At 56.8% G+C, this 27886-nt stretch overlaps 2 protein-coding genes across 5 annotated transcripts in view; one reads left to right on the forward strand and one right to left on the reverse strand.

Annotated features, from left to right (window-relative positions):
• Positions 1–909: 909 nt before the first annotated feature.
• Positions 910–19237, forward strand: TP53INP2 (tumor protein p53 inducible nuclear protein 2). Of its 2 annotated transcripts, none has more exons than XM_065849673.2 (4): positions 910–1046; positions 9910–10248; positions 13604–13913; positions 16074–19237. In XM_065849673.2, exons 2-4 carry the CDS (start codon positions 10125–10127, stop codon positions 16324–16326), a joined length of 687 nt encoding a protein of 228 aa, XP_065705745.2. In that variant the 5' UTR covers positions 910–1046; positions 9910–10124; the 3' UTR covers positions 16327–19237. The 2 variants fall into 2 exon arrangements, with proteins under 2 accessions (XP_065705745.2, XP_065705747.1); XM_065849675.2 differs by having other exon boundaries at positions 13784–13913.
• A 7403-nt stretch (positions 19238–26640) lies between these two features.
• NCOA6 (nuclear receptor coactivator 6) overlaps positions 26641–27886 on the reverse strand; it is a 47685-nt gene continuing 46439 nt past the window's right edge. For all 3 annotated transcript variants that reach the window (XR_011741636.1, XM_071815725.1, XM_065850251.2), the window contains one exon: positions 26641–27239. Coding sequence is in view for 2 of the 3 variants with exons in the window: in XM_071815725.1 (XP_071671826.1) it covers positions 27173–27239 (67 nt within the window). In the remaining variant the exon portion in view is untranslated. The remainder of the gene's footprint in view (positions 27240–27886) is intronic.

Consider the following 27886-nt stretch of genomic DNA (forward strand, 5'->3'; position numbering starts at 1 on the left):
AACTTTGGTCCCATGGTCAGCCCATGCTGAGGACGAAGGTGAACCCGGTGCCGTTGAGCATCCTGGGGGCTGTAGCGCCCATGGGATGTTTCCGGTACCAGCCCGCAGGTACCAGCCCCCCCTCCCGCACCCGCTGGTTTGGCAGGTGGGTGTCCGGGCGCCACGGCCGGGGCTTTCAGCCGAGCACTCACCTCCAGCCCCCTCATCTGTGTCCCATTACAGTTTCCCTTTGAATGAGGCCTGGGCAGCGCTACAGGGAGGAGGCAGCGGGTGTCCGGCCGGGCCGCGGCCGCTCCCCCGGCAGCCTCAGCCCCTGCCCGTCCCCACCCGCTGCCCAGCCGGTTCCCCCGGCCGGCGGGACCACTTCATCTCCTCGTCCGCTTCCTCCCTGCCCCCCGCTTCCCCGGGCCCGGCCGCAGCACCAGCAGCTTTGTTGCTCCAGCTCTTCTTTTATTTTTCATGCATTTCCTCCCCACTCCCGCCGCGTCCCGGCTCCGGAGCTCGACTTTCCCCCAGCACAGCCCCGGGTTTCCCAGCCGCCCGCCGCTCTCCCTTCGCTGCAGCCCCGCCCTTCCCCGTGGGGCTTCTGCCGCGTCCCTCAGGGCAAGGAAGGGGCCCGGGCTGACCCGGCTTCGGGCGACCGTGTCCCCGCAGGACCGGCCCCACACGGAGCGGGACACCCTGCACGGATCCGCTCCCGTGCCCGGTGCCGCCGCCCGGCTTGGGGCTGAGCGGGGCCGAACCCCCCGGGCTGAGCCCCCCCGGGCTGAGCCCTCCCCGACCCGGACCCCCCCACGCGGGACCCCGCGCTCACGTGGGCGGTGCCCTCCCCCCCGGGTCCCCGCCTTCCCGGCACCGCCTCCTATTGGCCGCTGTGGCCGCCGGCGGGCGGGCCGCTTTGTGACGTCACGATCAGCTGTCGGAAGGTCCCGATTTGTGCGGGGGAGCGGCGGGCGCTCGGCAGAACCGCGCGATCGGCCCCGCCACCGGCACTACCTCAGCGCTCCCGCCGCTCCTCCGCCGCTCCCCTGCGCGCCGCGGGCAAGGTCAGTGTGGGCAGTGACCCGGGGCTGTGCGCTGCGGGGCGGGACGGCGGGGGCTGCGCGGGCTCCCGGTGCCCCCTGCGGGGCAGGGGGGTTTGGCGGGGGGGGGTCGGCCGAGGGGGGGCGTGCAGGGGCCCCCCCGCGCCTGTTGTTTGTTTCTTCATCAGCGGATTAAGATTCGAGGTTGTTCTCCGCTCCTATTGGCTCCGCGGTAGTGACGTATGCCTCATTTGCATATGACATTGAGACGTCATACGGCTGTTCCCCCCCACCCCGCGTTCCGGGAGCGTTGTCCTGCGGTGACCCGGCGGAGCGCGGCTCCCCGGCCTGCCCGGGGCTTCCGCTGCTGCGGGGGGGGGTCGCGGCAGCGGTGCCGCCTGGGCGTTCCCCGTTTCCTTCCCCCAGGTGTCCCCGGTCCCCCCCCGCGGTGTCCCGGTCCCCTCCCGGTGTCCCCGTCCCCCCCACCGTGTCCCGGTGCTCCCCGCGGTGTCCCCGTCCGCCCCGTGTCCCGCAGCTCTGCGGCCAGCAGCGCCCGCCGGTCTCTGCTGCGTTTTGCCCCGGGCAAGTCGCAAACGTCGACGTGTCTCTCAGTTTTCATGAGAGGCTGTTTTGGGTGAAAAACGGGGCTTTTTGGAAAGAGAATATAAATATATAATGTAGAAATATGTGTAATATTGAAACAGCTGCATCTGTATTTTCTATTTAACTACCTGCTTTCCAGCAAATACTTGGTGCTTTTCAATACCTCCGTCTTTAGACATTGATTTATTTTGTAAATCCAAGTGATTTTAATGAGATTTGGGTGTGTGCTTACATATTTTTATTAACTGTGGTGCCTGGGAAGGAGCCGTAGCAGGTGAAGGACGCTGGCAGCACCACTGTGTCCTGGTTATGTTGGGTGTCATGTGTAGTGGTTACTTGTCTAATTACTGCTCTAAAATGCACCTGCTTTGGGACAGCTCAAAAATGTCATTAAGTGCTAGAAGGTCAACAAGGGATTTCATTCCTCTCTCCTCGGGGCCTCGGCAGCTTGGCTGAACCTGGGCACTAAACCTGCTCCCATCTGAGGGGCTGAGCTGCTGGAAAATTTGGTCTCTGTGGAGAGTGACTGTAGAAACATGTTCAAAGGGGCATTATTGCTTTTGTAATTTTTCTTATACTATGTCTATACATTTATATCTCTTGTATGCAAGGAGAGCTACAGCCCCGCTTAGGGAGCCTGAGCAAGGGCACCAGCCAGGGCCGAGCTGGGCGGGTCCCGAGTGCTGTTGATAATTTGTCCGAGGCTTTGCTGGGGTAGGAAGCCATCCCAGAAACAGGTGCTGGGCTCCGGTACAGGACTGCGCTGTACCTTCTCTCCCACTGGGCTTAGCCTAAAAAGTGCCAGGAACAATTTTTTTTTTCTTTAAAATAAATCTTTCCTCTCTTTTTATATTTTATAGTTTTTATATTGTATAGTTTTTATAGTTTTCTGCTGTAGCTCACTGTCACCATCAGGAACCCGTTGTGTCAAATTGGTGTTTATCTGGCTGAACTGAAAAGGAAAAATATGAAGGAAGCGTTCCCCCTTGAGAATAAACCGATACTGCCTGCTCATAGCAGGACTGGAAAAACTCGAGACGTGAACTCTTATCTAAGAGCTGTTTAGTGCTAATTGCACAGCGGGCCCTGCGCAGGCAGGACTCGCTCAGCGCACGTGCGGCCCTGGGCAGGTGCGGGACGGAGCTGGGGGGGCTCGGGGCTCCTGCGCTATCAAAGATCAATTTGCCGGTTCTAGTATTCAGCCTCCTGCGATTTACGGAGGGTGTGGTGTCGGGGCTGCTCCCCTCCTGACACGTGTGCTCCTAGAGATGTTTCACCTAGTGCACCCCAGAGAGGAATCTTCTGAAATTCCATAGGATGGCTCACACCAAATCTAAAAGCGTCTTGCTTGCGCAGACCCCGCCACCAACAGATTTTCCAGGGCTGTGTACGATGCCATCAGTGTCAGGTTTGTCCTTGGGACAAGGACCTTCCCTGCAGCGGTTCACGCAAGGGAAACGGTACGGGTGAGGAGAACAGCTCCAGGAAAAACACCCCCTTTCTGTGAGCCCAAGACCCCCTTCATCAGGTGGGATCTGGAGGAGCACATGGGGACATTGTCCATGCTGAGCTCCTGGGCTGGCTGAGAAAGCACCTCCAGGTGCTGGCTTCAGCTGCTGTTTATAAGAATCTTTTCAAGAGTGTTTTGGAGAATTTTTCTAACTACTCTGCCTTCACCCCCCACCCCTTCCCTGCTCTGCAGTGGAAGCGGCTCTGGCTGTGGATCAGCCTCTGGTTTGCTGGAGTCTGTGCCGGCAGCAGCCTCGGGGTCCAGCTCTGCCCGTGCTTCCCCGGGAACCCCATAAACGAGGCTGCTGGTGAAGCGAAGGGAGCAGCAGGAGCAGTTGCCAAGTGGCCAAATGCATTAATCCAGCCCTGCCAAACCGTCCTGGCCCCTGCCAGCTCTGGTCCTGTCCTCGATGGGGACGGACAGAGGACAGCACAGGGATGCTTCACTGGTCATTTGTTGTGACGTGCAGCCCCCCGCCCAGCTGCCAGACCCCATTCTCCTTCACTTCGTGTTTCCGTGCCAGGTTTAGGATTTTGATACATACAGCAAGGTGAGAGCAGCCTGTGAAACACTTGTCTAATTTAGGTAAAATGAGTTGGAAATAACATTTCCCAAGTGGGTTGGAGGAAGGCACCTGATTTATACCTCCAACGCCTGCTGTGATGACTGCGTGGGGTATTATTAGCTCTGCCGAGGAAGGACCGCTACTGCCGCTTGTCAGCAGCATCCCTCCTGCCGCCGAGTATTTATGGAAAGTTTCGAGGAGCCTGTTGCCACTTCCAAGCGGAGTCGCTGCTGTTCCTGCAGCTGTGACTTTGGGAGCTGCCGGTCCCACCAAGCCGCGGCTCCCGCCCTGGCGAGCTCCTGGCGCACCCCGGGGCTCTGCTGCCCATCCTGTTGCCTATTCTTAGCTTCCGGGGTTATTTGCAGTGACAGTGACTCAGAAAACTAATTATTGTGTCATGGTTTCTAAAGGAGGAAAAAAACAACTCTATGCATTATGGTTTCCTTACTCCTACTTAAACTTTTAATGTTTAATACCCTCTGGCTAGTTTTAAAAGACTTTCTGGAAGGACTCTGATAAACTTTAATGGTTAGGAAATTCATCTGTCCCCAGGTGAGTGTCACCCGTGGGCTGTCCCCTCGTGCTGGCAGTGGCCTGGGGTCACATGCTGAGCGAGGGGGTGTGTGGAAGCCTGGGAAGGGTGGCAACTGTCCTGCAGTGGTGCCACCGGCTCTGGCAGGGGACAGTCACAGCAGTGTGGGTGGGTGTGTGGCTGTGGGGGCAGCTCAGCCCCAAAGATGCGGCACACGGGCAGTTCCCCTGTGCCCCAGTGCTGGCCGTGCCAGATACAGGTGGGCTCAAAGAAGGTACCAGAGCTCTGAGCAGCCCTGGCCGCTGGAGGGACACAGAAACCACCACCTGGTCCAAACTGCTTCTGCGGGCACTGTCTCTGCCTGGTGACAGGGCACTGTTTGGGCAGCAGTGAGCTAAATCCCTTTGCAGAGACAACTTCAGGTCCTTCCTGCACTGCAGTTCCCCTGAGGTTGCCAGCTCTGGTTCCACTGGTGTAAATGGGGCAAATGTTTTCTTCAGGGAAAGTGCTGGCTTTCCAAAAACCTGGAGAAACTTTGGAGCTTGATCTGCTGATGGCTGTGGGCTGTCCCAGACGGAAAAAGGCTTGGTGGCAACTGCAGGGACTGAGGTGGCATGTGGCCACCTGGGGGCGGTTGATAGCAGCCGGCCAAGGAGCCCCTTGCCATGTGAAGGGCCAAGAGAGTCACCCCCAGCTCTCTGTGATGGTGACGCTGAGGAGCTGATGTTCCTGGTGGCTTTTGGGGAGGATCTGGAGTGACTCAGGGATGATGCGCTGATCACATTGGCCAGGAGCTGCTGCCTTCTGGGCAGATGGGAGATTTTAGACTCACAGAACAGTTTGGATTGGAAGGGACCTTCAAAGCCCATCTAATCCAACCCTTCTGCCACGGGCAGGGACATCTTCATCCAGATCAGGTTGCTCAAAGTCCCATCCCACCTGGCTTTAAACACTTCCAGTGATGGGATATCCACAGCTTCTCTGGGTAACTTGGGCCACTGTCTCAGCACCTTTATCAAAAATATTTCTTCCTTATGTCCAGCCTAACCCTGCCCTCTTTCAGCTTAAAACCATTGCCCCTGGTCTAGTCACCACAGGCCTTTGTCTTTTTTATAAGTCCCTTTAAGCACTGAAAGGCCGCACTAAGGTCCCCCAGAACTTCTCTTCTCCAGCTGAACACCCCAGCTCTCTCACCTGTCCCCAGCAGAGCTGTTCCAGTCTCCGGTCATTCCTGTGGCTCCTCTGGCCCCTCTCCAGCAGCTCCATGTGTGTCCTGTGCTGAGGACCCAGAGCTGGACCAGCACTGCAGGGGGGTTCCCATGGGCCCACCCTCCACCCTGACAAGGTCTCTGGCTGGATCCCATCCCTCTGGCACGTCAACTGCTCCACTCGGCTGGGTGTCATCTGCAAACGTGTGCAGGGTGCATCTCAGTGATAAAGAGCCTGATCCTGCTTCTTTAACACAGTGGTGCTGAGGATTTCAGAGCAGGGAGGATAAAGCAAGGGTGAGGCTCATTTTGGTTCTTGCTTGCCAGGATCCAGGTCTGGCTCTCAGGAAGCCTTTGCTGTTCCCACAAAGCCCGTCTGGTCGCTCTGTCTGTCCCTCTGTCCAGCTCCTGCTCTGCTCAGGACAGGCAGCCAGGGCAGCCCTTCTTGAGGATCACAGCACAGTGCAGCACCCGTGTTTGCCACCCCTGTCCACACTGCCACCAACCCATGGTTGCTCTGGCAGATTTTACCAGTTAACCAACCTGCCCAGGTTCTTGTTTGGGATTGTGGTGCCTCCAGGCAGTGGGAGCTCGTGGAGCAAGGCAGGTTTGCTTCACCCATGGGGCTGCTCCTGCGGGCTCGGCCCTGCCCGCGTAGCCCACCCCTGCACCGCAGACCCCAGTGCTAGCTCAGGCCACCCCATGCTCCCCGCACGGACAGGGGGACAGCTGGTGCCTTATCTAAATCCTTTGGGGAATGAACCTTTAAAGTGATCCATCTCATCTGTTGCTCTTGGGGGAGCTTTTAACTCATTCCTGTTGCTCCTGGAGCTATGGCACTGCCTGCCAGCCCCCTGCCCCGACCGTCCCGCTGCGCCGGGGTTTGCTCTGGAGCAGGATGGCCCCTGGCAGCCTGTTATCCCAGGGCTGGCTGTGTGTGGTGGGACTGTGGCTATCCCAGGGCCTTAAGAGAGATAAGGAAAATGAAGTTTGGGAGAGAGGGCAACTGAAAATAATAGTATCTGCTGTGTTTTGCGTCTTCTGGAAAGGAAAATTATCTTCAGGTTAGGGTGGCCCCCTGTGGTGTCCAGACACTTCAGCTCCTGGCTTTCCCATCAGTGCACTGGTGGCATTGCTCCTGTCCCGCAAAAGCTGCTCTCAGGTTTCAACAAAATAAAAACAAGAGGTTTTCTGCTCACTGTTTTGACTGTGTAATTTATCGTTTGGCTTTAAACGCACTTGAGGACGAACTCCTTGCTGGGGGCTCTCCGAGCCGAGCGCGCCGGAGCGTTGGGCAAGGAGCTTCGGCAGGGCTGTGTGTGCCGAGCCAGCCGCGGGCCAGCGGTGAGCTGGTTCTGGGCCACCTGTGCCGAGACAACAGAGAAAATCTCTGCCTGGCTCAGACCTTGGCCTGTGGTAGCTGCTTGGATGTTTTTCTGGGTGACCTTCCTTTTGTGGCCAGGCTGGGGCCGCTGGACCCCCGTCCCCTGTGTGCCAGCTCTTGTCCCCAGCTCTCTGCTGCTGTGTGACATGCACGTCAGGGGGAAAGACTGAAATTTGCACATAGGCCACTGGCCAAGGATGATCGAGAGCATTTCCAGTGTCCTCGCCAGCCTGGCGGGCTCAGGGTGCAGCACAGGGGATGCTGCTGTCCCCAGCCCCCTCCAGCCCTGCCGTGTCACCCTGAGAAGCTGCACAGTGGCGCTGGGGTCAGCCTTGGCCCAGCACTTCTGCTGGCCTGGAATGCTGCAGGCAGAGCTGCCCCAGCTCAGAGAGCGCGTGAGCCCGCTGCTGGCCGGGCACCAGGCCAGGGCCATGGTGGCCTCGGGGGACCGGAGCCCCCCTGGGCTGCTGGGTGCTCCTGCCCCTCTCCCGCCTGCCTGGGGACCTGGGGAGGAGCAAACAGCGGGAAGACCTGAGGCATCACTAGCAGGGACCTGGGAGCAGTGGGGTTTCTGCCACAATCAGATATTTAATAAATAATAATATTAGTGTAATATTAAAAGCTATTTAATAAATAGGCAAGTGCTCCAGGCAGCTGCCAGATTTCAGGTTGCAGGCAGGGAGAACAGGCATGCAATGAAGCTGGGTCTGTGCACCGCAGCCTCCAGGGCTGCCCTGCCTGCCCCTCGCCAGCCTGGCCCGTGGAGGGTGGGAGCGCACGTGGGTCCTGTGCGTGGGAAATCTCCACTGTGCAAAGCACGGAGCACACGAGAGAGCCCAATGGGCTGGTTTCCATTCATCGCCCAGCTGGATATCAGCCCCTCTTCATGTTATTTACCTAACTTATATTATTACACTTTAATGATCCAGGAAAGTCTGGCTGACTTAATTGTGGGCGCGCTGGAGGATGACGGAAATGCCGTGGCTTTGCTGTGGTCGTGGCATTGATGGGGGACTGGGAGGTAAGAGCTGTGTTGGCTGAACCTGCAGCTCTCACTGCGCTCAGAGGACACAACTCTGTGTCATAGTGCCCCCAAACCCCCTACTCGGTGCTTCCAGGGGAAGCCAGGAGCCCTCTTCAGACATGGAGTGGGGAATCCTCGCCAAACTCCGATTCACCGTGGTGAGAGGCTCCACGAGTCTCAGCCAAGTCCCTTTTGAACATGCTGTCCCAGCCGGGACCCGACTGGTTTGTCTGCAGGTGGAAGGGATGAAGCACGTTGGGGTGGCTGCCATCCCAGCGGGAGCGGCACTGGGGGAGATGGACCCCTGGGCACTGGGGTCTGGAGCCGGGTACGGCTGCAGCCGCCTGGTCTGTTCTGCACCTATGGGACAACTGGAGTCACTTGGAGCTGGAGACCTGCTCAAGGGGACAGGTGGTGTCACGCTGCTGCCCCGGCCGTGCCAGCGACGGGGAGCTGGGTGTTGTGGGGCTGCTTCATGCTCTGGCACTCCCTTCTGCATCCCAGGGCAGAGGTGCAAGACGAGCCCCTGAAGCCCAGGGGATCCCACCCGTGGGGAAAGGCCCCCCTCGGTTTTTCATTTTCTGCTTTGTGGAGCACATGTTGTATCTCCTGAGGCACCCAGGAGAAGGCAAAAGGCACAACAGTCCCACAGCAGGTAAACACCAATGTGCCCAAGCCCCAGATCCAAGCAAGCGCTGGGTGCCCGTCCCAGCAGCACTGAGCCTGGAGAGGCCATTTCAACAGGGCGGTGGTCTGAGCTAGAACTTGAGCTGTTGGAGAACTGGCACGTGTATGGACCAGAGCTCAAACACATCATGCCTCCCTCCACCCTTCCCAGTCTGCGTTGCCCACAACAGATGGGGTTTCACCAGCATCCAGAACCCCTTTCAGGCTCTGTGTTGCCTTGGCCAGAGCCGTGGATGGGAGGTTTACCCTCTAAATGCACCCACAGCAATGTGCTAAGCAAGGCATAACACGGCTGTCCTCTTGCTCCACATCTAGCTCTGGGTGGTATTTTAATGCCTTTTGATGTCTCTGGACCAAAAAGCATTTTCCCTGCTCGAATGTCACTCTGCACCTTGTGGCTGCTGTCTGTTTGTGCTTCTCCAAGAGCTTTGCGGTCATTGATGAAATTAGTGAGTCCCAACATCTCTTTGAGCTGGAGGGAATGTGTTTCCCCCGGAGTAAGCCGGTGATGAGTGTAGATGGAGCAGAGTCTCGCCCAGGGCTGGGATGGCGCTCTCCCCACGCTGCCCCACTGCAGGGGAGTGACCCCCTGGTCCTGCGCTGCCGCCTGTGCGCTCGGGGCCGAGACACAACCCGTAGCCAAGTGCTTCGATTGGTGACTCCTTGTAAGGTCCTTGTAAAGGAACAGTGAGGACACATGTGACAGTGTCATCTTTTGGGAGCTGGTGGGTGACAGCTGCATCGGGAGAGCATCCCTGCAGATACACACACAGCACGGCAGTGAGGACTTTCAGAACTAAACCAGCCTCAAGCAGGTATCGGCACAGGTGGGACTGGAGCAAAACACCAGTCAGGACTTCTTGGGACGCAGTTTGAGGAGGGGAGGGCAGCCACACTGATGTGGCTGTGGGTTTTGGGGACAGCTCATGCCATTGGTTCTCAGAGACGACAGCAGCATCTTACCCTTTGCCCTCTCCTTCCAGCAAAGTTTCTGCCACCAGCCATGCTCAGTGCCTGTTCCGTGCCGGGGAGGCAGGTCCCAGCCTGGCTTTGGGGCTGTGTTTGGCTCTGCCCTGCCAACTCCGCAGATGGGTCCCCCGGGACACCCCACCGCTGGGGAAGGGAACACGGTGCAGGGCTGGGTGCAGGCGGGGGCTGCAGGGTGCTGGCACCCAGCCCTTCACTGCTGCTCTCAGTGTGCACACTGCCCCTGAGATGGTAGAGCTGGGACAATCCATGGCACAAGTCAGTGCTGGAGCCACCTTTCCACGCTCCCCTCCCCTCCCCTCCGGCCTGTTGGAGCCCTTGGGATGCAGGAGGGCCACGCTGCCTACCAGTCCAAATGGAATATTCCTTTTTCTTTCCCTTTTACAGGCCTTTGCACTGAAGCCAAGTGAAGAACCTCAGAATTGCACTACACGCTGTTTAACTCAGCTGCGATTTTGCTAGCAGCAAGGAATCTCTGCCAGCACTGAGACCTCGAGTGCTGTTTTTTGCCCTCCCTGCCTGTCGCTCCCATCTCTGTGCCTGGAAGCCGGTGCTCAGCAGTAGCTCTAACTCACCATCTATCCCCTGGACTGCTTCGCACCATGTTTCAGCGCCTCACCAGCCTCTTCTTCAGTGACAGTAACACGCCGGAGGGCCTAGAGGAGCCCAAACCCATTGTCGAGGAGGAGGAGGAGGAGGATGGCTGGCTCATAATTGATCTTGCAGGTGAGAAAAGGAGGGGAGGTTGGTTTCCTACAGCCTCTGCTGTACCTTGTCTCTCTGAAGCTGGGCAAACCCCTTGAGATGACAGCAGATGAGCTCTGCCCTTCATCCCTCCTCCTTGGTCCCCCTGCCCTGCCCGTGATGCCCAGCGCTGTGGTTACCACAGCAGCCCTGACCTGCTCCTCCTGTTTCCCTTTCCTCTTCCCATGGTGGTTCCTGATGTTCTGCCAGCATAGGAGCAGCAGTAGGAGCGGTGTCCCCGGCTGGGTCTCCGAGGGAGCCCCCAGGTGCCTTCTGGCACAGCACCAGCCTGGGGAGCTCAACCAGGGTTTGGGGTGATGCTGGTGCTGAGGGCTTGGTGGGGATGCCGGTGCGCGTGGGCTGTCTGCCTGCGAGCCGCGGCAGTGCCGTGGGCTCGGCCGAGCTGTGCCGCCGGCAGCACTTGGCCCAGAGGAGCTGGGCTCAGCCACTCCTCGTGATGCCCCTGCAGAAAGCAAACGGGGAGCCTGTTCCCCTGGGGAGACCTGGTCCTGGGCGCTGGTGGGGGCTGGGGTGTTCCCCACATGAGGGCCCACAGCAGCATTGCCTGCTTGTCCCAGCTGGGGACTTGCTGCCAGCAATCTGGACACGTTTGGGTCATTTGAGTCCATCAGGGGGCAAATTTCAATTCCAAAGGGCTTATCTTCCCAAGTCATTCCCGGTGCTCATGCAAACAGCACGCAGACAAGGGATGTTTGGTGCAATGTCCCTGTACCTAGAGATCCCTCCAGGATTCCCGTTCCCAGGGACAGTGACAACCATCCAGAGCCCCTTTTGACACCAGCCAGGCGGGTCAAATTCCTTGTGTGTCGAGAGCTTCTCCAGCTCCATTAAGACCTTGGCGTTGCTATTGTAGGGTCGATGACTCAACCAATTGCAATGATAATTTTATGACCTTTTGCTTGCAAATCAAGCAGTGAACTTAGACAAACAAGCCTGCCTGCGCAGGAGCTGCTCCGTGGCCATCCTCTGCTTTTGCAGCCTCTGGTTAGTTGTGGCGCCACAGCCCAGGGGATCACAAATGCATCCTGCAGGTTTAGCAGGAGGGTTTTGTCCTCCCTCTTGCAGGCATTTGTTCTTCAAGCAGGTGTTCCCTGCGTGTCCTCCATGCACTGAGCAGAGCTTGTTTTCATTATGTGAATTGTTTCATTAGGGTTTTTGCCCCATGTGGTGAGCTGGAGAGAGGACCAGAATATAGATGGGGAACAGGAACAGCCCCGAGCCGGGTGGGAGCACTAAGGGGACCTGCTGGAGGTGGGTGGGTGGTGTGGGCACAGGTGGCCATGGAGGATTCCCTGTCCCCTGGGCTCGCTGGTGCCTGTCCTGGAGGGGTCACAGCAGTGACATGGGAGGGTGCTGGTTGCAGGGAGGTCCCTGGAGCAATGGGCACACAGCTGCCACGTGTCAGGGCCAGCTGGCAGTGGCTGCAGCATGCCCGAAGCGTGCCAGAACGAGCCAGGAGTTTCCCCAGACAGAGGAACGCTGGCCTGGGCCCTCATCCCCTATATCCGAGACTGCAGCCATCTCCACAGGGACCCAGGCACCACTTTGGTACCAAAGGCTCCATTTTTTTCCACCCCGGTGGCCCAGCTCTCAGTGCAGAGCCGGCTTTCAGCAGCGTGTCTGCCTGGGACCTGCCACCCACCGCTAATCCCCGCTGGCCCTGCCGCTGCCTTTCCCCATAGCGTTCCCTGATCAGTGAGGGACTGATTTATGTCAGCCCCATTTCTGAGGCTGGAGTTATGCAAAGCACTTTAAAAACTAAACCCACTGGCTCCAGCCCCCATCCTTTACCATCTCACAGCCGAACAAGCCTCTGAATTCATTCCCTCTCAGCCAGGTCTTTGCCCCACATGTTGCAAAATGCACCCAAATTTACCAGCTCTCCCAGGAGCGTTTCGCATGCCTCTCTTGCCCGCCACCCAGCCTGGCTCTGCTCAGCACCCAGGGAGGGAGCAAAGAGCATCTCCCGGTGCTTAGCGATACAGCTGCAAGTCACCCTGGAATTTGGGGACTGCAAAATATTCTTTGTGACATTAAAACCCACCTTGGCAAAGGGTGGGACAGGTGGCCATGGACGGCTGGGGCCGGGCTCAGCTGTGCTGGTCCCTGCTCCCCACGCCGCAGCCCGGCTCTAGCGGGAGTGCTGCTGGACCGGGAACGCTCGGCTGGGCTCTCCAGGCTGGCAGATAACCTCCAGCCTGGCATGTCAACAGCTATTAATAGCTTGATATCCACTGACCTGAAGAAAGACGCTCTCCTGTTCACAAGGCTAATTGTGGCCTGCCCTGTGCCCTGGGCCGGGGCATGGTCTGCGGGAGGAGCTGGGGACGTGCTGGGTGGCAAACACAGGCCTCATGTTTCATGTACTCTATTTCTCCGCTGCAAGAACACATTCACCTCTGATTTCTCCTGCACCCTCACCCAACCGCAGGGTCACGCATGTCCGAATAGATACTGCACCACATTCTCCCCCAAGTCCAGTTCCTTTGAATCCCTGTGGTGAGACTGGGAATGGGTCTGGGTACTCCACTGAGCCCAACATTGGGTGCAGGCTCCCTTCCCATAACACAACCGGTAATTCTGAGCACAGGCAGCCCAGAAAAGCACCAGCCTGAGCGCTTTTACCAGGTGGAGGTGAGGACGGGAAGGCAAGGAAGGCTGGGGTGTTGGAGGGATGTGGGGTGCAACTCCTGGATCAGCCACCCAAAACTCGGCCTCTAATGGACTGAAGCTGAAGGCGTGGTGAAAACCTTTGCCGAAGACTTTATTCCCCCGGTTGCTTCCAGAAAAAAAAGGTGTGAATTGTTTTTTTCCTGTGTGTGTGCTTGATTTCAACGTTTGCGAAGTGCCGGGCGGTGTTTGCAAGCACAGGCGGGCCGGCGTTCCTCCGGAGTGGGATGGCGCGGCTCAGGTGCCGTAACAACAGGCAAAAGCCATGTTTTCTGCCAGCTGAATTTCTTCCTTCGTTTTTGAGAAGGAAAAACAATTGCTATGGTAAACCCTGCTGGTTTCTCCCACTTTTTGGTTAAACTACCTAACCAGAAGTATTTCCGTTGCGTGCTGGCTTAGCAAAGCCAGACCCTGCAGTGCCAGCAGCCGTCCCGGTGCAGCGGGCGCTGGGTGGGGCGCGGTGGGGGCATCACTGGCGTCTCCCTCCCCGTGAGGCGACGCCGTGCCCGTCTCTAGCGGTGGTGATGGTGGTGGGGTGTCTCTTGCACTAACGATGCCCCTTTCTCTCCCCCCTCCCTCCCCACTGTACATGGTATGTGTGTGTCCCCGCTGCGCCCCGCATGGCTCTGCACCCCCGCCACCCCAGGCAGCCGTGCCCGCCCTGGCGCAGCCCGGCGAGCAGGCGCTGGCGGTACCGGGCGCTTGGCACGATCCCGCCCAGCACCCCCCGGTCCCCCACCGCCGCCGACCGCTTCCCCGGCTCCGGCCGGTCCCTGCTTGATGGACGAGAGTTGGTTTGTCACCCCACCCCCCTGTTTTACTGCAGAGGGGCCCGGCCCCGACGGCATGGGGAGCAGCCCCATGGAGGACCTGCTCATCGAGCACCCCAGCATGTCCGTCTACGTCACCAGCACTCTCGAGGTGGAAGGGGAGGGCGCCGACGATGACGCTGCTGGGTGAGTGTGGCTTGGGGATGCTCACCAGGGGCTGCCAGCCCCTGTACCCACAGGGGAACTGGGGTGGATGGTCAGTCCTGGTGTCCTAAATCACTGTGTACGCCCGATAGAGCTTCACTCATGCTGCCTGTGGGTGGAGTGGGGCTGCGGGGGACCTCGTGGTCCCACATCCCACCTCAGAGAGCACCCTGCACACCTGGCAGGTGCCCCGGCTGGCAGCCTCTGTGTCCCACAATGTTCTGCTAAGGGGATCTCAAAACTACGTTGAAAGTCATGGGCACAGGACCATGATTTTGCCACTGGGCTGCAGCGGGGGAGGGCTGTGTCCCCCTCCCTACCCTGAGCAGTGTCACCTGTCACCCCACCACCCGGCCAGGGGGATTTGCCAGGCTGGGCTTAAACACGGGGTCTTGCACAGGTATGGCACAAGCAGAGCAAACGCAATGGGGCAAGGTGGCCTTTAGACACAGTGGTTTCCCCCCAGATCCCCCAGCTCCCCCAGGCAGGAGGTGCTGCAGCCCCTGATCCCCTCCTGGCTCCGTACTGGCCCAGCACATGGATGTCCCACAGCTGCGGGGGACCAGGGCACCCCCAGCCATGGATGCAGGTGTTTCTTCCTGCCCCAAAGTCCAGCTTAGTGCGGTGGGGAAGGTTAAACAGAAATGGCCCCACTGTCCTCTCCTCCCCCAGGGAGGTGTGGGCTGGAGCCCCCCACCCTCCTTCCCTGGGGCCAGAGCCTCGCTGCAGCCCCTGGGGAGCTCTGCCCCCTCCCCATGGGTGCCCTGTGGCAATAGGACATCATTGACCATGCTCACAGGCAGCTCCGGTCCCCACCATGCCCCAGGGTCCCTGCTGCCCCCCAGTCACACAGTATCACAGTATCACAGTATGTTTGGGATTGGAAGGGACCTCAAAAGATCATCCAGTCCAATCCCCCTGCTGGAGCAGGAACGCCTAGGTGAGGTCGCACAGGAAGGTGTCCAGGCGGGTTTGAATGTTTCCAGGGAAGGAGACTCCACAACCCCCCTGGGCAGCCTGTTCCAGTGCTCCGTCACCCTCACTGAGAAGAAGTTCTTTCTCAAATTTAAGTGGAACCTCTTGTGTTCCAACTTGATCCCATTGCCCCTTGTCCTGTCATTGTTTGCCACTGAGAAGAGCCTGGCTCCATCCTCGTGGCACTCACCCTTTATATATTTATAAACATTAATAAGGTCACCCCTCAGTCTCCTCTTCTCCAAACTAAAGAGCCCCAGCTCCCTCAGCCTTTCTTCATAAGGGAGATGCTCCACTCCCTTAATCATCTTTGTTGCCCTATGCTGGACCCTCTCCAGCAGTTCCCTGTCCTTCTTGAACTGAGGGGCCCAGAACTGGACACAATATTCCAGATGGGGTCTCACCAGGGCAGAGTAGAGGGGCAGGAGAACCTCTCTCGATCTACTGACCACCCCCCTTGTAATACACCCAAGGATGCCATTGGCCTTCCTGGCCACAAGGGCCCAGTGCTGGCTCATGGTCACCCTGCTGTCCACCAGGACCCCCAGGTCCCTTTCCCCTACACTGCTCTCTAATAGGTCATTCCCCAACCTATACTGGAACCAGTCCCAGCCCTCCAGCATGACCCACGGGAGCCCCACACCGGGGCGAGGGAGAAGGAAGCGCATCCTCCATGCCGTGTGGCGATTTACCCACAGCACAAGAATTTGGGGTGAACATCCCCCCAGGTTGGTGGACGCCTTTCCTCCAGGGCTTCTGCCTTAGTAAAGTCTTCCTGAGGGACACAGCTCGATCTCAAGAGCCTCAGAGGAACCTCAGCGCTGAAGGGCGCTGAAAGGGACCAAAGGGAACCAGAACTGGGCCAGAGGACCAGATGGGTCACAAACAGGATGGAAATAGGTCAAGGCTTGGCTTCCCTCCACTGGGCTCAAGGGACCTGGGTACCGTGGGGACAACCACATTCCTAGTGGTGTCTGAATTTATCCTGCTGTCCTAGAGCCACCTGTGCCAGAGCCTCCCCACCCTCGGCAGGCTGCTGTGGCAGGAGGGGACCGCGTCCATCCTGGGGACATGGTGTCACGGTGTGGGGGGGATACCCTGGTCCCCTTCTTGCCGGGGAGGGTCAGGGCTGGGTGCCAGCGGCCGCTGACACCCCTTTCTCCGCAGGGAGGAGCCGGAGCGGCGGCTGGAGCAGCACGTCCCGCACCGCAGCGGGTCCCTGGCGGTGCAGGCTGCCATCCTGGAGAAGGTGGGGCAGGCGCGGCGGGTGCAGCGGGCCCGGCAGCGGGCGGAGCGGCCCTGGCTCAGCCAGAAGGCCCTGCAGCGGCAGAACCGGGCCCGCCAGCGCCCGCTGCGCCGGGACAGGCCGCACGCCGGCACCTTCATCCACCAGCCCTGCCAGCGCCACTGCAGCTACTGACCTCGCCGGGACCCGCGCCGCCGCTCCCCCGGCACCACCGCTCCCCTGCCACCCCGGCGAGGGAGACTTCACCCCCCACCCCGACACCAGCCACCCCGGGGGCGCCGGCCCCCGCAAACACCGCTGACGCCGGCTGCAGTTTCACTCCACGCCCCCACACCTGCGCGCTGGCCCCTGCTTCTCATCCTCCCGCCCTCACCGCTCCTCTCGCCCCCGACGCCCGGAACCGCTGGCATGGGGGGCTGCGCCACCCCCTCCACCTGTTTCCGAAATCCACGGCGAAGCCTGTTTGTCCTGACGAGCCCGGGACATCAGTGCCTTTCTTCATGGCGTCAGGACTCCTGGTGTGGCCAGACTGGGATGTCACAGGCAGAGACACCGAGTCAAGCGAGAAGAGCAACAAAGCAAGAAGATTTGAGACTTTAAGGAAAAATCTCATCAATGACACTAAATAATGCTTCCTCCCCCAAAGCCAGCAAATATTCCCCTCCCTTCTTGATTTCTTAGTTACATTTTTACCCTGATAAGACAAAAACCCAACCGCTGGTCCCAAAAGGGCTTGTTGTGGGGAAAAGCTGGTGGAAACCCTTGTGGCACGGTCAGCCAGGTGGCTCGTGGTGCCTCGTGGTGTTTTTTTTAAAGACAACCTTAAAAGCAATCTCAGGAAACAAAGCACCGTCCCAGCACTCGCCAGAGCCCCTGGAGGGGCTGCCCAGCCCGGGCCAGCGGCACCGTCACCATCGCCATCACGTCACCGTTACCATCGCCATCACGTCACCGTCACCATCGCCATCACGTCACTGTCACCATCGCCATCACGTCACTGTCACCATCGCCATCACGTCACTGCGGCTGCTGGTCCCACCAGCTGCTGGCTGCCCCTCCTTCTGGAGCCACTCGTCTGCCCACGAGCCGCACCTATATACATGTATATATACATATGTATGTGTGTGTATATATGTGTCCATATATTTGGAAGAGGCACTGTTGAAGCCAAGGAGCATTGGCTGCCTGGCATTAACCCCTAGGGGGAACGGAGGAAGGGACCTGTGCAGCTTCCCCGAGGTGGCAAACGCACGTCGAAGCTGGTGGTGAAGGGATGATGAAGAGGAGGCCGGGGGGAAGAGGCTGAAGTAAATGCAAAGATGGAGCTGGGAGTGGCTGCGAAGGGACAGGATGGGGCAGGCCCAGCAGGGCCGGATGAGAGGGTCGCTGCGATGGGGACGCTTTCTTCCTCCACTGAAAATTGCGTCATTTCCCATGAAGGGCCAAATTCTGTTGTTGGCAACACTGATTTTTAATGCAAACCCTTCTCTTCCCCATGACAGACTTGTTCTGCCTTCCAAAGGACACGGTCCGGACTTTTCACTGCCTCTAGCACCAGCTGAGATGGCTCCAAACCCAGCAGGAATTCGCTGGTTCCCCCTCCAGCTCTTTCCCTTTAGGGACTGGCTTTGCACTCCGTGCCCTGGGGAAGTTCTGACCATCGAGTTGTGCTCACAGCCCGGATTCCCACCCTCTGAGGGAAGAGATCCCACACACACCCTCCCAAAAAATGCTGATTTCACAGAAGTTTCTTCTGTTCACTACATTACATCCCTTCATATCAGCTTGGGACCTGGGTTGAAGGAACTGCGGTAAGCTCACCACAGACAGCTGATATTTATTATTTTTTAAATGAGATTAAAACCAAAATGAACCCTCTTACGAGCACCAGGTCCCAGCTCTGCCTGGGAGGAGCCAGCTGAGGATGCTCACCTGCAGCATTTGCCTTTTGTTCTGATGACACAACATTCCCAAAAGTACAGAAAGAATGAAAAGCCCATTTCAAATATTTCAGCCTTTCCCTCTCCACTCCTCCAGGCCAGTTTTGTGTTTCAAGTCCCCCTGAGACCCAGTGCCCTCATCCCATGAGTGATGTGGTGCCTCCTGCCCCTCCAGCTGCAGCTGCCGGTGCCGCCGTGGCGAGCGCGGTGCTGACTGCTGTGCCGGTTGTTGTGCCGCTGTTGTGCTGGTTGTTGTGCTGGCTGCTGTGCTGGTTGCTGTGCTGGTTGCTGTGCCGGGCCACATTCTGCACCCACCACACTGGTTTGCTCAGCTGCTTTTTCAGCCTTCCTGGTCAGCACAGTGGCACTGGAGCGCATTTATCACAGCGGTGATTTATTCGCTGAGAAAGAGCGGGCTGGGTAACCCGGTGTCACTCCCAGCCCTTGGCATCCCCCGCTGCTCCTTGGGCCTCACCGTGGTCACCGTCTCTCGCTGCCGAACCAACGGCCACGCTGGAGATCACCCTGTTTCATCTCTGGTGTCCTCTCAGCGAAGAGACTGCCAGCTCCTTGACTCGAGGGGAAGGTTTACATCCTTTGGCTTCCTGGGCTTCCCATTAAATGCCTTTTTTTACGCCGAATGGATGCCCAGTACGAACTGGGAGCGTGGCGTCTGCGGGGATGCTGGCACAGGGACTTGTGAGGACGAGCGGGGCTGAGCCCGCGCTCCCGGGTGCCCAGTGGACGTGCGACGCCTGCCCCGTCCCGCTCTCCCCGTGTCGCTGGGGGACGTGCTCTGTGGCCACCAGGCAACAGCATTAGAGGAAGCATTTTCTCTCTCGCCCAAATATACATCAAGAAGCAGACAAGCCAAGAAACATCCTGCCTCCCAACCCGTTCTCCATTGCAAATTCTCCTCCTGCGCATCCGCAGCCATGGTCAGTGATCGCCGGCTCCCAGCACCATTTCAAACGGCTCATCCTGTTATTCCGTCCTGGTTTTCAGAAGCTAATGCAAACGGTTTTCCTTCCTCCTTTCCGGCCAGTCTGAGACAGCCACCACAGGCATGAAGCAGAACTGTTATCACACTATATCAAGCGTATGTTTATAAAGGATTAATAAATTATTAATAATGTTTTCATGAAGAGGTTAATCCAGAGTCCTAGCATCCCACAAGTCAACGGAGCCCCCTTACCGCAGCATAGATGGGCTCCTGCGATCCCTGCCTCTGTTGTTTACACACTTGCTCATGTATTAACATCTGATAACCACCTATTAACCCCCTGCAAAGTGACTGTGATCCACCAGTGCGACCAACCCTTCTCATGCTGCGGCAAAGGCGCGTTCAGATTGCGCTTTGCAGAAGCCCTGCAATACTCCTCTCCTGCCCCGTGGTGAGCACACGACCCGGCCTGATACCAAATCTCCTGCCCAGTGTTGCCAGAGCAAGAAAACGCCTTTACACTGAGGTTACGAGTCTCCTCAAATCTTAAAACAAACAAAAGGTGCTTAAAAACTGAGAACTTTTCCTGTGTGTGCACACGTGTGCATGTGTAGATACTTCACGACGGCGTGGGTGTTCAGTAGGCTGTTTCGGGGTGTGGGTTTTAGGTTTTTAGGGGTTTGTTGTTTTTTTGTTTGCATCTAGTGTTTTCAATACGTGACCAGCTGTGTGAAGCTCCCGATGGGAAGGCGAAGCAGACACGGCGCTGCTGGCAGGGAGGCCCTCGGGGCGCTGTCCTGCGTCAATGGCCAGGAGGAGGCTGGCTTGCTTTGCTTTACTTGCGTAAGGGGAAACTACAGCACGGACTCAGGGACAAACAAATACGCTGGGATCTTTAAAAATGTGGGGTTTTTCCGGGCTTCTCCATTCAGCTGTGGGGTTTGTTCCTGTCTGTGATGCTGCAGGACGTGGCCCAAGCCTTTGGCCACGTGTCAGTGAGAGGCCGCGCAGGCGCCGCGCGCTGGGAGAGCTGCGGGTTCGGTGTTCGATGCTCTGACACAGCACTCGCACTGCTCCGGCGGGGGAATTGGACTGGATGATCTTTCCAGGTCCCTTCCAATCCCTGACATTCTGTGATTCTGTGAAAAGGAGCTGTGGCCACTTGCGGTGACGCCGTCCTTGAGCAGCTGCCCCTCTTTCTTTGCCCATGTCCCAGAAATTCACTTTACTGCTGCTCGGATGTTGCTGGCCCCTACCTGGCTGTTTTGTGAACAGCCAGGTACGGATTTTAAGCAATGAGCCCCCAAGGATTTGGGGAGTGAAGCGGAGCTGTGATTGTGCTACAGCTGCTCTGGCACCCAGCAGCCGAGACGGGGGGAGCTGTACGAGCAATAACGTGGAGAAATGCTGATGCAGGTGACAGGCAGGAAAAGTTCCATGGTGGAGAGAGCTGGGCACATCCCGGTTCAGTAGCACCAGCCCTGCCGGGTGTGCTGCAGCCGTGCCGGCCGGGCTGGGATGGACGAGCTGGCCCTGGCCCCACAGCAGCTCCGCAGCCCCTGCTGGTGTGGCAGAGGGGCCGGGCAGGGACGGGGACGTGGGGACACTGGGGCCGGATCTTTCCACCACTCACAGACCCGTGGCACAGGGCAGCTTCTCTAAGCAGGGCACAGAGGTGTGCATCTCAGGTGCCTCCAGTTCAGGCCAGGGCAGCTCGGCTCACACCAGCGCGGTGGGTGAACCCCAAAGCGAGTGGCGAGGCTGCCCAGCTGTCACAAGTGTCACCTCCTGCGACAAGCACCAGATCACAGCTGAGCACACGTACCCCCGGCAGCTCCCGCGGGCCGCACGGCGCCAGGGCAGGCTGGTGGCCACAGCGCACGCAGGACGGCTCGTCAGCCACAGCAAAGTCCTGCGGCCAAATTCCAGCCCTCACCTGCACTGCAGGGCTGGCGGGACCTGCCAGGGCAGACGGGGGAACGTCCTTGTCACCAGATGCTCTGAAACTTGCGCTCACGAATGCGCTTTCCAAACAGCTCTGCTGTAAAAGCTGGATCTGGAAGGAAAATGATTCTTCCCATGGGAGTCAGCGTTTCTTTTTCATCATGGATAACATGAACACATGGCTCACCCCAAAGATCACCGCTGCGCAAATCTTCCTTCTTCCTTTGGGTGTGTTTCTAATCAATAGATAATTTCACATTTACGTCTTGCTGATACCTTTCCCCTCTTCCATCCAGCCTCACTGCAGAGATAAAAGAAATCCCACTGGATGTTCTGTCATACCGGCCAAAATGAAAAAAAGATTAAACAATACTCCAGTGAGGTTTTAGACTTGAATCACACAGATTTGCAATCACTCGGTTCCAGTGCCCTGCGTAAAGTAGAAATTAATTTTCAGGTGAATTTATTGAAAAACAAGCGAGTCCCCAAAGATTAAAGCATATAATAATTAGAAAATGGCCAGTAAAAAGTGGTAGGACAACTCAAGAGAAATGGTTCTCAGCCTCTGCCTGTTGCTGCCCGGCAGACAGCAGCACCAGCTCCCCTCTTCCCGTCCCTGAGTCTTCCCCGAGCGTCCAGGTTTAGAGCAAGAGGCCGTGTGTGTCCAGCGGGTGCCACGGTGACTCTGCAGCCACCCGGGATTGTCAACAGCCACCATTTCCACAGGTGGCTCGGGTGTGCCCCCGGTTCGCTGCACCTGCCCTGGGGTCTGCGCTCAGAAACAGCTGCTGGCGGCAGGAGGGACACCCAGCATCCCCCAGTCCTCTGAGATCCCCCAAGTCCTTCTCCAGCACAGGACGTGTCTGGTGACGTCCCTGGCACCGCTGCTCGCAGGGGCCGCAGCCGGGGGATGGACGCCCCACGCTCACAGCCCTTCCATCCCACGGGACTCCCACCCTCACACCAGCTGGGGACATTAAAGGGCCTTAAATGGGGCCGATCACCTCAGGGCTTGTCTTCCTCAAGGCAGAGTTTTCCATCTCCACCTGCTTCTCTCAGATCTGCTCAATATGATGTCAAAGTCATGAATAATTTCCCAGTGTCCTCAAGGGGCCGGTCCTTGTCCCACCGCCATGGCCAGGGCGGCTGTCACGGGTCACACGAGCGTGGCTGCGGGAGCTGCATGGGGTGGTGGGAGAGACTCTGCGTGCTGGGCAAGTCCCTGTTGTGGCGAGAGGTGTCCCCAGGCCCGCCGGAGACAACGCCTCCTCCGCCGGGCAGGCAGAGCTCTCCCCACCACCTCCTGTTCCGCGTCATCATCATCATCATCATCATCATCATCATCATCATCAGCCATGCCCCAGCAAATGGCCTTTCCTTTTGCTTCTTAAAAGAGATCTGCCTCAACTCTTTTTTTTTTGACAAAGATGAGCGGCTACATTTAATAACAAAGATGGCTCTAGCATGTAGTCCTTTCTTAATTTCTCTTTCACAGAGGGGTGGCACAGGTGTCTCTGAGCTGACGCCTCCTGGGCCAGCTGAGATCTCTTTCCCAGCCCCACGGCCACAGCAAGACCGAAGCTCGGTGAGAGACGGCCCCGCGTGCCTGGAGCGTGAGAGCCCGGCGGAGCCCTGGCTGCGCCACAGCGAGCCACGCAGCCCCTCCGCCTTCCACCCCGCGCGGGAGGAGGAGGAGTTTGTTCCTCGCAAATGGAGGGGAAACCCGCACAGTGAATTATAAGTGCAGTCCAAAAGGGGGTGCACAGGGAGCCCAAAGTTCCCGCACTCATCCGCGTTCACCTCGCATGTCCACGTCAGGGAGCAGCTCTGCCGAGACTCACCGACCCCTTATCCTCAGCTTTGCATTGACACAGTTATGCTTTGGGAAAGCCGGGGATGAGGGAACAGCACAAGGCGTAACATTAAATAGTCATATTTTCTCCTGTATCATAAATACATCTGAGCACTGCAATATTTTACTTGTATGTATCAACCCCAGGTATTCTGCTTGTAAAACTCATCCACACACATTGTCCATCTCCGTTGGGCCTGACTGTACATGTGCCTTTCACCCTTTTTCATGGTTTGTCGTCTTTTCTTAACACAACTGCAGAACTTGAATAAATCGGTGAACTATAGTTAAAAGTCCTATGCAAGAGACGACTGGGGAGTCAGTTTTCAGTATTTCTGTGTTTCTCTGTTCTTTGAAAAGCAGACGCTGGGATTTGCAGAGAAGCCTCACACAAACAATGCCCTGAAAAGCATTTTTAAACATTTTCGTTAAAAAGCATTTAGCATTTCAGACGTTCAATCTCCTAAGCAGCTTCGAAAAGCTCAGCCTAAACCCCAGTTCCTCACCGGTTTGCGTGGAGAGCCGGCAGCGGTGGCAGCACCAGCACCAGCGCCTCTCCGGGACGGCGTGTTCAGGAGCTGCTGTTTTCTCGCAAGAGAAAGGCCAAGACGTGCTGTTGGTTGGAAGAGGTTGCCTTCAGCCTGCCCGAAGATGCACCGGAGACCGGCACCGCCAGCCTGGCAGAGCAGCGGGGGGCGCTGGGGAGGCCCCAGGGGCCACGGCGCCGCTGCCCACGCAGCCGCTCGGTCACCCCGGCGCACCGGGCACCCTCCACCCCGCGCTTTTGAGAGGAGGAAAGAAAAGCCCCGTTTTCCTACATCATCTGTGCTGTACGACCGACACCTCGCCCGAACCTTGAAGCTGACAAAAAAATGTCCTTTTGTGTGTTGCGTGTTAAATCGGTGTAAGCAAGGTCAGTAAAGGAAGGGTGTCTGCTTGTAGGACACTGTTGAAACATTTGCTGTGCGTCAACAGGCTGAAGGACGCGACTGCCTGGAGTGTGTTCGTAGTGTGCCTGTGTGTGTGTAACCTGGTTTTGGTCGTTGGGTTGTAAAGCTGTCTTTTGACTAAAAAAAAAAATCTAATATAAAGAAAGAACACAAGAAATAAAAAAAATCTTTAAATGCTATTTTATGTGTATTCCTCTAAGGTCTGCGAGTAAACCGGGCTGCAAAAAGCTTTGGTTTTTTAAATAAGCTTTTACAAGTTGATGCTGTAATTAACAATCAGGTCAGTAGGGAAAGGTTGCCCTTGAAGACAAGGGTGCACAGGAGAGGGGATGGTGCTGGCTGAGGCAACTGAGGGCATTTTTTTCTCTCCCCATTACCAAACCCGAAAACTCAGTAGCTGATCAAGGGCCAAAGCAGATGTTGATTGCCCTGAGAAAGTGGCGTTCTCATCAGCCCATGTCCACAGCAGCTCTGAGCACACGACAGCCCGGTCGTTCCTGCCACCCGCCCGGCTGAGGCCACTGCTGCCTCGGGGCGACTCGGGGCTCAGAGCATCTGACACGAGGAGAGGCCGCGAGTGGGGATGCTCCGGGGACCCCGTCCATGGGTGTGGATACCTGGTGTGGGGAGCACAGGACACAGAGCCGGATTGTTCCCAGCCCGGGGCAGGAGGAGAGGCACAAACCGAGGCGAAAAAGAAATGAAATTCCACTTAAACGTAAGTGCTCCTAGTTGACCACAGGAGCAGGTTATCCGGTGAGGTTGAGGAGTTTCCATCCTTGGAGATGATGAGAGTGGACACAGCCATGAGCAACCTGCTCTGGGCAGGGTGGGATGGGGCTGGCCCAGGTCAGATCAGAGCCAAGGGGGCTCCGGGTTTGCTGCCGTGATCCCGAGAAGCATTTCAAGGAATCGTTAGGTCAGATATCGGGGAGGAAAAAATAGGTGAGAGCGAGCTTAGATAAAGCTCATGGGAAAACCAAAGTTGCAGCAGCAGACAAAGCACAGGGTCAGCGGGGCTGGGAGGGACCTCAGGAGCTTCAGTCCGAGCTCCTGCTCACCACAGGGTAAATACTGGATTCTGACCATGTTGTACAGGTCTTTGTACAATCAGTTCTTGAACCTCCCAGCTGACCTGACCAGCAAGTTTGTGCGTGGGGCAGGGTGAACATCGGGGTCTGGCCTCGGCCCTGGGGCACTGAGCGGGCAGGACATGGACACAGCCCCGCCATGGGGCTGCTCCTGCCCCACCGCAGCCTCTGCCCAGCGTGGTACAATCCTGCCCTGTCCTGACCACAAACAGACAGGTGGAATGAAATGGTTTTTGTGAGCAGGACAAGATGAGGGTTACGAGAGAGAACGTGGAGAACGGAAGCAGTAACAACGGGTCACTCCAGAGACTGCTTCCTAGTGACTGTGCTCATGTGTGGGAGCACATACAGACATACATATAAGCATGTATCAATGTGTATGTATGGATCTATAATCCTAAAGGAGTAGATAGTTTTTGTGGAAACCACCTTCCCCGATGTGTGGGGAGCGTGAGCACCCAGAGGGCAGGTGTTTGGAGAACAGGGGGCAGCGGTCCCAGCCCAACACCCGCACTGAGCAGCCGAACGCGGCAGGGAGGACCACACGTCAGCCTCGCTCAGGGTCTGTCACCTTGTGCACAAATAGGTCATTCCTGATGTTATAAAAGGTGACAATTCAGCCTTTTGCTAGAGACATAAATATATTTTTAAAAATAAGCCATAAGAAAAGAAAAAAAGGTTAAAGTGTTTATTTGTGCTCAAAGCAGTGAGCAATTGGAAGCTCCTGGCTCCTCCGTTTCTCCCTGTGCGAGTTTACCAGCGCAGACGTGACCCCTTTGCCAGGCAGCACTGGGCCCTTGTGGCCAGGAAGGCCAATGGTACCTGGGGTGGGTTAGAAGGGGGTGGTCAGTAGGTCAGAGAGGTTCTCCTGCCCCTCTGCTCTGCCCTGGGGAGACCACACCTGGAATATTGTGTCCAGTTGTGGCCCCTCAGCTCCAGAAGGACAGGGAACTGCTGGAGAGAGTCCAGCGCAGCCACCAAGATGCTGAAGGGAGTGGAGCATCTCCCGTGTGAGGAAAGGCTGAGGGAGCTGGGGCTCTGGAGCTGGAGGAGAGGAGACTGAGGGGGGACTCATTCCTGGGGATCAATATGGAAAGGGGCAGTGTCAGGAGGATGGAGCCAGGCTCTTCTGGGTGACAACAGTGACAGGACAAGGGGTAATGGATGCAAACTGGAACACAGGAGGTTCCACTTAAGTTTGAGAAGAAACTTCTTGATGGTGAGGGTGGCAGAGCCTGGCCCAGGCTGCCCAGGGAGGCTGTGGAGTCTCCTTCTCTGCAGACATTCAAACCCGCCTGGACACCTTCCTGTGGAACCTCAGCTGGGTGTTCCTGCTCCATGGGGGGATTGCACTGGATGAGCTTTCCAGGTCCCTTCCAACCCTGACACTCTGGGATTCACTGACTCAGTGCACCCAGCCCGTCCCGTCTGACAGCAGTGTGGTTATCAGAGAAACTCTCCACGGCCACCGCGTCTCCCAGTCTCTCAGCGCCCACACGCACCGCTCCGTGCCCCATTCCCTGTGAGCGGTGTGTGCGGCCAGCGGGTGCTCAGGGCTCCAGCACACGCAGCCGGGGGGCAGGGCGGCCTGGGCCGTGTTTGTCTTGCAAAGCAAGAACAGCTGCATCGGTTAATTCGTTTGTGGTTAAACAAATTCCTTTCTAAAGCTCCATATAAGGAGCTTGCAGGCCTAGAGCTCTAAATAATCCCTCCGGTCTTCCTGTTTGGAATAACGCTGTTGTTGCTGCTAATAATAATACAACCCAAATTACGGGACAATAGCATTTATTTAGAGCACGAGGGATTCCACATTATACAAACCCTTAAATTTATTTCTTGTTTCACTGGTCCATTTCTACAACAAATACATCAAATCTACTATATAATAGAATTATTTACATTTCCAAATAAGATTGGGTCTGTTTATAAACCCTCTTACTGCTATTCACATACAGTACTTAAACAACAGCACAATACATTATTTAATACCTAAAAATGACAACCCTGTATTCTAATTCCTTTATGAAAAGTGGAAACAAACAAATTTACAGTTGTCGTCCCCTCCCCTTTCATTTCGTACAAACACATTAACCTAATGTGCTAACCCTGGACTTCACTGTGTAAATCCAGGGGGGTTTAAAGAACTCAGTTTTTATATCTATTTATCAGTTTTTTAGAAAAAAAATCATTTATTGGGAACAGTATAATATTAAAATGACTTACTGTACAGAATTTTATTTAAAAAAAGAAAAATCACAGCTCAAAATTGCTATCGGTAAATTCACACTCATTTACAAGTCTCATGTTTCCATGCAGTAATTTACTTGGATTTTCTTCTTTTTGACTGCATTGCACTGGCACTCGTTTCTGAAATCAAGAGAAGAGAACAAGCGTGGATAGGGAGTCGGTAACGCCGGTCAGCACAGCCGCACACGCTGCCCTTGCGCTCGGCTCCGGTCGCGCCAGCGCGCAAACCTGGGCACACGGGGTCCCCGAGCTGCAGCGGCGCCCGCACCGCGCGGCCGCCCCTCCGACCCTATCGAGCTCTGATAGAACGGATCTAAACCCAAAAGGTGCGTGTTCGACCCGCTCCTTCAGAGGGAGCCGCTGCGGCACAAACCGCCCCAGCCAGACCCGCATGGGGAGGTGGTTGCAAACCCCCCAGGAAGGTGTCCTGGAGCCCAGCACACGAGTCCAGCACCGAGCAGGTTGAGTCCGTGGAGAGTCAGGTCATTAGAAAACAACAAAACGAGCCTCTCCAGGACATTGTGATTCACAGAAAAATGCAGAAAGATACAAAATATTACACAGAACAACCAGAGCACTCGCAGAAGCTGCAGCGGAAGCAGATGCCATTGTCAGTGCACTTACCAAGGCACTAAGTTTCCGTTCCAAAACAACAACAAAGAGTAAGGACCAAGGGTATTTGCATCTTTAGATTCCTTTTTAAATGTGATTTTAAATGTTGGCAATGTATCTTTGGCTCTTTGCGGTATTTTCCAAAAGCTATTCTA

The sequence above is a fragment of the Patagioenas fasciata genome, chromosome 16 (genome assembly GCF_037038585.1).
Source record: "Patagioenas fasciata isolate bPatFas1 chromosome 16, bPatFas1.hap1, whole genome shotgun sequence".
In the NCBI taxonomy this organism is placed as follows: domain Eukaryota; kingdom Metazoa; phylum Chordata; class Aves; order Columbiformes; family Columbidae; genus Patagioenas; species Patagioenas fasciata.